The sequence below is a fragment of the Sphaeroforma arctica genome, assembly GCF_001186125.1.
Source record: "Sphaeroforma arctica JP610 unplaced genomic scaffold supercont1.1433, whole genome shotgun sequence".
Lineage (NCBI taxonomy): Eukaryota > Ichthyosporea > Ichthyophonida > Sphaeroforma > Sphaeroforma arctica.
The window spans coordinates 1-8,509 of record NW_014039125.1 but is presented as its reverse complement, the minus strand read 5'-3'; the positions used below and the strand labels follow the sequence as shown (position 1 = coordinate 8,509).

General features: G+C 53.7%; 2 protein-coding genes across 2 annotated transcripts; both read right to left on the bottom strand.

Moving 5' to 3' along the window:
• SARC_10899 (hypothetical protein) lies at window positions 1-3,708 on the bottom strand (the record flags this gene model as incomplete). The annotated part of the gene is made up of 1 exon (XM_014295036.1): window positions 1-3,708. One exon carries the CDS (start codon window positions 3,706-3,708, stop codon window positions 322-324), a length of 3,387 nt encoding a protein of 1,128 aa, XP_014150511.1. The 3' UTR covers window positions 1-321.
• A 2-nt stretch (window positions 3,709-3,710) lies between these two features.
• Window positions 3,711-8,063, bottom strand: SARC_10898 (hypothetical protein; the record flags this gene model as incomplete). Its single annotated transcript, XM_014295035.1, has 1 exon — window positions 3,711-8,063. A coding segment is annotated over one exon (4,272 nt), but the record flags the coding sequence as incomplete, so codon positions are not given.
• Between the last annotated feature and the right edge of the window lie 446 nt (window positions 8,064-8,509).

Here is an 8,509-nt window from a genome sequence, read left to right as displayed (position 1 = left end):
CTGCTCAACTCTTTTTGTTTATGAAATACCTACCCAGGCATATGAGCCGTGAGGGATCTTACACTTTTACTGCTCATTCCTCTAGAGTAGGGATCTTCCCAAGTCTCCATCATCGTCATCCGTGATAGTTCCTACTAGAGGTAGAAACCCGTCCGGTCTGCATGTATATCAGCGCTCGTACGGTTTAAGTCAGCGTGACTACCTCGGCGGTGTAGAAGCATGAAACAATACTGCCGCACCGAATAGTAGAACGCTTCATTCCTACTTTCAGTGCCGAGTATAAATGTTGTGCGAGAGCTCAGACAGAGATGCTATTCCTGATTAATTGTTCACATTGGTTACCACCCCTACCACGAGACCATGCTGCATAAGCAAATGTTGTACCAGACCGGCCCTGGAGGCGAAGGACTTGTCGCACTCCTGTCCGTATGGGCATTTGTAGGGTTTGTTGTGTGCGCGCTCGTGCTGATTTCTACCACTGGCGTCTGCAAACCGACGTGTGCACCCCTCCACCGGACATTCAAAGGGCTTCTCCCCAGTGTGAGTGCGTACATGTCGCACGAGTTCTCTCTGCGTACCGCAGGCACGGTTGCACCCACCCCATGAACAAATATATGGCTTCTCTCCGGTATGTGTACGCTGGTGGATGGTTAAAGTATCCGCCCGTGGGAAGCACTTGCCACACTCGGGCTCAGGGCACTTAAACGGCCTCTCGAAGGTATGTGACGATCTCGTGTGTCTCGAAAGGTCTCGTTGGCTGACAAACTTGTGTTCACAACTCCCCCACGTGCACGGGTACGGATACACACCCGTGTGTACAGCCCTGTGGGCGTTCAGATTCTGTGAATATCTAAACGTTTTCCCACAACCTTCCACACGGCACGCATACGGTTTCTCGCCCGGGGGAGGGGCAACCTTCCCTTTCTTCTGCCTCACAACATTTCTCTCAGCGACCAAATCTTCGTTCGCCACCTGCGCCGCGATTTCAAGTGCGATCGCCGAGCTCGGGCCAGCTCCTCGATTATTGTCCAGTGCTAGAACTCGCTTGTTAATTGTCCGCACCACTTCCAGTGCCACATCGGCGCTGTAGTTTGTGTTTTCGATCAACTTCTCGGTCTTAGTCTGCCTGCCGGGGTTGTTTCGACCAGATTTATTGGCTGTCGATGCTTCCTGCCTGCCCCCATATGTCACACTCTTGTGCCCTGTTACTGGCGGTATAGGCAGGATGAAGTTGATCTGTTTGGGCAAAAGCTTCTTCTTCTTCTGTGGCTGCGTACCTGAACCGGCTGCACCCTTACCCTTACCTCCCCCCCCAGCACCCGTGATACTCTTCCCCGTCCCGCTTTCCGGTTCTGCTTTCAGTTTCGACATATGCTTCTCTACCACCAACGGCACGAGCGACCCCTCTGGTCTCACCGCCGTCTCAGGTACAGATATATCCTCCTCGTCGGAGTTATCTCCGTAGTCACTCTCGCTATCACTGGCCGTGAGTGCCACCAACGCCCTTCCCTCGAGCTCCTTTTCCAGCTCGAGCGTGCCCTCCGGTACAACCTTTGTCGGTGGGTTGTGGCTGCGGGGCTGCCCTGCCGCGTACACACCACCGATATCGTATATATGCGGTTCCTGGTATTCCACAGGCTTCTTGGCGCGAGTCGACCACCGTCTATTCTGCAGCACGAGGGCTGGCTCGTCCGCACCGGCAGCGGAGCGGGCTCGCTTGCTTCGACTCGTGCAGGCTTTCACCTGGGCTTGGTACTGGTCGCGGTGATATTGGCCCTGGGCCTGGTAGTCTGGTGTAGGCGAGCTTAATGGCTGCGAGACCCTCAGACTAGACTGCGCTGATTCAAGCTCCGGGGCATTAGTCGCATTCGCAATGGTGTGTTTGCTGGTAGGTAGCGAATCCACAGCGACAAGTCCCAGTATAGAGGTAGTCGATGTGCGTGCGAGGGTGTTGTTCAATGTGCCATTGAGCGCAGCAGTGATGGTTCCGACATCGGGCGTCTCGATGACTCTATCCGTTTGTGTATTCTTGCTCAGCACGCCCACCGGCTCCCCGTTGCCATGGCGACCACTCCGATTCTCAGAAGACGGCTCACCTTCCGAAGCCGTACTGGTTGCTTTTGGCAGATACGTTGCATACGCCCAGTGCTGTCGGTGTGGATTGTAGTTGCGATTATTGGTATCCCTCCCGTGTTTCTGACTTCTCGCTTTTCCGGTTGCGTCTCCTGGTATCGTGAGCACTTGTCCCTTTTGGGGTAGATCGGGGTCTGCGTTGTTGGTTTTTCCTCCCATTCTCCCAGCCACAGCGCCCATTCCGGCGTATTCGTGTGAATCTGTCTTCCCATCTATAGTCATATTCCCAGGTGTGTGTGGTTGTGAATGATTTGTTTCGCCAGGGCCCTCATCTACTTGGAGAGCATCAGTCCTATCGTGCACAGTCTCCCCCTCCGAATCCATGCGTACTACAGCGTCCACCTCAATCGGTTCTGAGCGATCATTCGCTTTGTTTCTCACATCCTTCGAATCCTGCAGCACTCCGTGCGTGCCTGTATGTGTCTCAATCAATTGCCTAATCCCCGCGTCTGTCTCAGTATCCATGCCAGTGTTCACCCAAGTACTCATTCCTCTCTCTAGCTTCTCACATTCGTCCGCCGCCATCACACTATTCGCACTGCTTTCAACCGTAGCACTCGCCACATTCTTCCCAACTTTCCCAGGCCTTGGAATGGCCACCGCACGCTTCGCAGCCTTCTCTCTCGTCGCTGCGGTACGTTTAACCGCCGGCTCCCGATTGGTAGACCCTTCCGCGTTGGTTGCCGTCTCCTCACCAGCGGCCGTTGTCTCACCGGCTGCCGATCCTTCAGCACTACGGCTCTTCTCACCAACCCCCACTACAGTTGATGTCTTCTCATTGTGTGTCACAGGCACACGTGATCGCCTCGTCCTCCGCCCATTGATCTCTGCGTCGAGCATCTGTGCAAACGCCGTGTCTGAATCCTCTGCCGCATTTGACGTATGCGAGTAGGTAAGCGAGCGCTGTGCAGGACCCTCTCCGCGTGCACGTGCACTGTTCCCATCATTGGTAGTGATATTGGTTACGCTCGTCCGACTGCTCGGCTTACCATCACTTCTGTTGCTTTTGTCCTCCGGATATGAGGGCGGCATGGTGGCGGGCAGCTTTTTTAGATTCGCACGCCGATTGATCCGTTTGGCGGCCTTGACTACTTTTCCTTCCACATGTGTGTCTGAATTACCGTGTGGCATAGCACTTACATTCAGGCTAGCATCTACGCCATCCCCCTCAGCCCCGCCTGGGATTGTACTCACACCCACACCACCGCCTCTATTATTGGCACCGTCTTCATCCAGACCTTGCACGATTGCGGTCACGGTGCTCGCACCCACAGTACTACTACCGTTCGCATCCGTGAGCGCAGCTGTTCCCTCGTGCCGCGGCACACTGTCAGTGTACACATCGCCGGCGTGCATGCTGTCAAGCTGTCCGTTCCTTGCACTATTCCCAGGGGTTTCATCCCTCTCACCCGTCCCACTTGCAAGATTGTCCACCACCGCACAACGCTCGGCTGGCAGACCACCCTGCACCGCTGTGGGTCCGCTTACCACGGTAGTCCGCAAACCATCCGTATGTGCACCAGTTTCTGTGTTTTGGACACCCCCCCACAGGTTCCGCGGTTGCCGGCGCCCCATCTCCCTTGCCCTGTGCCGCCATAGCGCTGGCCATAGAGCCGCCCGTGCTCTTGGCCTTTTTCTTCGGCCGTCCCCTGCCTCGCTTAGGTCCAATGGTCACAAGATCGCCTGTTCCTTCGGGCTCTTGAGGTTTTTGCACCTACCCTCTGCTCATGTACGTTACCAATAGGCGCAAGTACTTCGCCTCCCTTTCGCACTCTCTCGCTATCCCCACCCACAGCCACACCACTCTTCTTCATCGACACACCACCCTCCACTTCAGACAGCGCGCGTTTACTAGGAGGTCTACCCCTGCCCCGCTTGCCCTGGGGTGGCGCAGTGTCGGTGGGTTGTCCGTGTGCTTGTTGTTGTTGTTGTTGACCTTGAGACAACTTCCGCCTCTGCGCGTTCTCCATGGCTGTGCTATCTCGTGAGTCGGCCCTACTCGCTTGCACGCCTTCAACCGCTACCACGGCCGCAGACAAGGGCGGCCTACCCACTCGCTTGCGCTTAGCTCCCTTAACACCCACGGAGGTCTTTTTAGCTGCTTGCTCAGACTGGCGTGTATTGGCAGTCACGCCGTTTCCATAGAAACCGTTTGCATCCATCTCCAGCAACGTCACTATAGTCCTCCGTCGTCGCTTACGCCTGACTATAGCTTCAGGTGCCATGTCTGTATCTTTCGTACCGGTATCCTCATCAAGTCCTGTGCTTGCATGGGTATCTGTATTCGTACCAATACTTGCAGTTGCTTCTGTGGCATCCGTGGTAGCTCGTTCCGCGGCTCTCTTTGGTCCCTTTTTGGTCCCTGTCTTTGTAGCAGATGTCGTCCCGCCGTCTGTGTGTGCCCCATTCATTGTGCCACCATCGGTACGGCCAGGCTGAGTGTCGCCCGAAGATATCTCCGCACCATCTTGGGGTGTTGATGGCGTTGATACGCTTTCGTTCTCTGTCTTCGCCCGCGTGGCGATTGGCGGGCTACGCGAGACGGCACTCACAGCAGCCGCTACTGAAGCGTGCGTATGTTTCACTTCATGAGGCGATTTGCGCCGCGGAATAGGTTGCCTCTCTATAAGTGCTGGTTGCCGCGCTGTATTTGAACGTTCCAAGACACTGACCTGTTGCATACTACCCAAGCCCTCCTTGGTTGGAATTGTAGCTGATAAGACCGGTACGTGCGGCAATTTAGACGCAGTTATTGTTCCCGGCGATTCAGCCGTACTGGATACTCCCGTCTCCGTATTCGACCCCATCACACTGACCGCTGTGCCATTCCCATCAATTGGATCTGTAGTCTCTCGCGTACTGTCTCCGACGGCGTCCGAGGCTGTAGTGTTATTGTCGGGGTTGCTAGGACGCACGCTAGCTACAGGCACCCCCATCCCAGCCCGCGCCTTAGGCGAGGTAGGGGTGAGACGGCGTTTCTTCAACGGTACAAAGCTATCATCCAGGCGCGTGTGGGCCGCTATATACGAGGCACGCACGGTGCTCGGATTAGTCACCTTGCTTACCGATGTGACCACCATCACACCCCCAACAGTGCGAGATATTGTGTCCGTGGTAGAACCTGACCTTCTGGCAGACTCGCCCGTCTCAATCGAGCCCGTCACCACAGCCCTGGGCTTGGGATGTACCGCCACATTCACGCTGTCCGTTGTATTTGGCCCAGCAGCTGTATTTGAATCACTATCATCCCCCATTTCCTCGTCACAGAAAAGGTCAATGGTTGCGGAGCTGAGCTCGGTAGAAACACCCTCCTTTGTACTCTCACCGACATCCGCGGGGTGGTTATAATCCACCCCAGCACCAGAGACGACGGCAGCTCTCACGGGCTCGCACGCTTCGTTGGTTGCACACTCCTGTGCGTGTGTAATGGCCATTATCTCCGCGTCTTCACTACTGACCTTCCGCACCCCTTCTCCCAGCCCATTCACATCACGCGCGGGATCCGTATTCGTCCGTGCGTGCGACCCTAGCACACCCTGAACTGGACCAGAAGCTAGTGATGACCCACCTTCATGCTCACCATCCACCACAGCACTACCGTCTACCTCCACACTCCCGCTTACATTTGGCATCGCTACACTACCAGGATCCTGCTGTGCCTCACAAGCTGCGGCGTTCGCGTCACCAAGAGGTTCCTTGACCTTTATCAACGCAGCAAGTCTGGCCGCATCCGCCGCCCTGTTTGCCGCCAAAACGTGCTTTGCCTTATTTAGCACAGACCCTTTGGCGGTCCCCTTCAATTTCGATATTTTCCCTTTCGGTGACGTTTGCGGTCCCTTCTTCTTCGTACCGCTCTCCGTAGTTGCTTTGCCACTCTTCACAGTAGCTTGACGTCTTGGGGGGGGCGCAGCGGCTGATCTGAACACCGTCTGTATATCCACATTAGGCGTGTCTAATGGTTCTAAGTTCATATCTGTAGTGGATAGCTTCGCCGGTTTGGTTTGCACCGCGATGCCGTTCATCATGGTCGATCGTGTAACTACACGCACCTTCGCGCCGCCAGTTTCTCCTTCGGGGACCGTTTGGCCCGTTGTGGACAGTTCAGTGGTACCACTGTCCGCTACACCGGATACCCCATGCACTCCATCTTCCTTGGTTTTCTTCTGCGCTACAGCCGGAGTTTTCACCTTCTTCGGTCTACCCACTTTCCGTTTGGGCTTGGTCCCGTCCATCTGGCCCTGTATCGCAGCAACTGTGTCTAAGTCCACAGCTCCGCCTATGCGCGGGTCGACTAAGTGCTCTGCTGCAGGTTTCTTACCGACACCCTTTCTAGCACGGTTCGCCCTCTTTTCCTTGTTACTTGGCCTCCCTCTCTTTCGCGCAGGGACTTTCGTCTCACCACCTCGCTCGTTGGGGTTGAGATCGCCCGCTTCTACATTTGACTCATCCGTGTGCGTCTTTGATCCTGTGTCTCTCGTCTCGGCAGATGTTCCTGACCCCGTCACTTCCTCAGACGGAGTCTCACTCGCATGTACAATCTTATCTGCCTCTACACTCAAGCCGCCAAGCGCTTCTCCCGGTCTGTCTGAAGTTACATCTTTGTGAGCTTGACTGTCGCCAACGACCTCCCTCGTGTATAAATCAGCATCTTCGTTCACATCCATTGCATAGCTAGATCCATTGTCCAATTGGTTCGGATCCACTTCACGAGCCTGCTTCTCGTGCGCATGTGTTTGCGAGTGCGAGTGCGAGTGCGATTCTGTGATTTCATGCATGTGTAGATGTGTGGGGGTAGGCGTATGCCCAGGTCCACTGTATTGCAACTCAGAACTTGAATCCGAGCCTTTCCGTCCTTTCCCAAAAAGCGTGTTCGCAGCTGTCACCATATCGTCATCTGGTTCACAATCCTTATGCCGCAATCCGTTCAGCCCTAGCAGCGCCATCGCGGCCATTGTCTCTGCCGTTGCTAAGGTTTCCATATCCGGTATCGACACAGACATCAAGGGGTCTACAAACTCGCTTGGTTCATAGCCATCGATACCCATCTCAACATCAGACATACATTGAGCACCAGCCGCCTTATCTGTACCTGTATCTGACGGCTTGTCCTCTCCGTTCGCCACAACTTGTTCTGTGCTTTCGGGACGGTTGGTTTGCGGTTCTGGCAGGCCGGCATTCTTATACGTAGTGTTGGACTCTGTAGGCATGACACCACCCTTTGACCCAGAACCGTGGTGCGAAGCACTAGCTGCATCTCTTTTTACAGCCTCAGAGTCACTCGTGGCTTCACCCCGACCGATACTAAGGAACTTCGCATCGCTGTTAACCCGTTCTACAACACCCGACGCGCTACCGAGACTCCCACTCTCCTGCGCGGCGATGACAGCACCCTGTACACTGGATGGACTCTTGCTGGTGCTAATACTCGTATTTGTAATACTAGCCGTCCCCGCATTCACAGCAACTTCACTTGCGTTTGAAGAAACTTCGCCTACAACGCTAACACGAGCGTTTCTACCACTCAATGCCATCTCAGCTTTTCTATTTGTTTTCCCTATAGTATCCGCCTCGCCGACGGTCACGTCGCTTGTCGACCCTGAGTCAGATATCACACCATCAACGACGGCTGGTTGTGCCGTAGTGTTCTTTGACACGTTTTGGACACGTTTGGATTCTATGACACTGTCAAATGCGTCACCCGATGCACTTTCCTTCTCTTCAAGGGTCGCATTCGTAGCCCTTTTACGGGATATCCTCTGACCCTGTTTCTTCTCGCTCGGCTCGATTTTCTTCCTCCCGATGACCTTACCAGGTGCGCTGGACCCCTCATCATTATTCACCCCAGATTCCCTCTCATCAGCGTGTGTGGATTTGAACTTCAGGAAGAACACACAGTTCTGCTTGTGTCCACGCTGTTTCCAGTCGTATTTCTGCGATAATAGGTCTTATCAGCCAGGACGTTTGAAAGTGATTGCATGCAAAAACAACTCGAGACAATGCATATGTCACATATGTGAACAAGACCTATTGGTAACATAACCATCCGAACAGTGAAGTGCGCTATACGACAAAATCAGGACTACGAGTAACAGCTGTGACATCAAGAACAGTGTTTTGAAAAAGACACCAGAGCATACCGCTTGAAATGATAAACTAATAAATGACAGTAGCAAACCCTATTTCACAATCCAGAGGATACTTTTATATACATCTTAGCATGCATATGTATTGGTACGCGCACATCATTTTCGGCAAGACCATTTGATATATATATATATATTCATCCATACATCCATACACAAATACTCATACATATATATATATATTTATACACACACATATATATATATATATATATATATGTATGCATGTATAT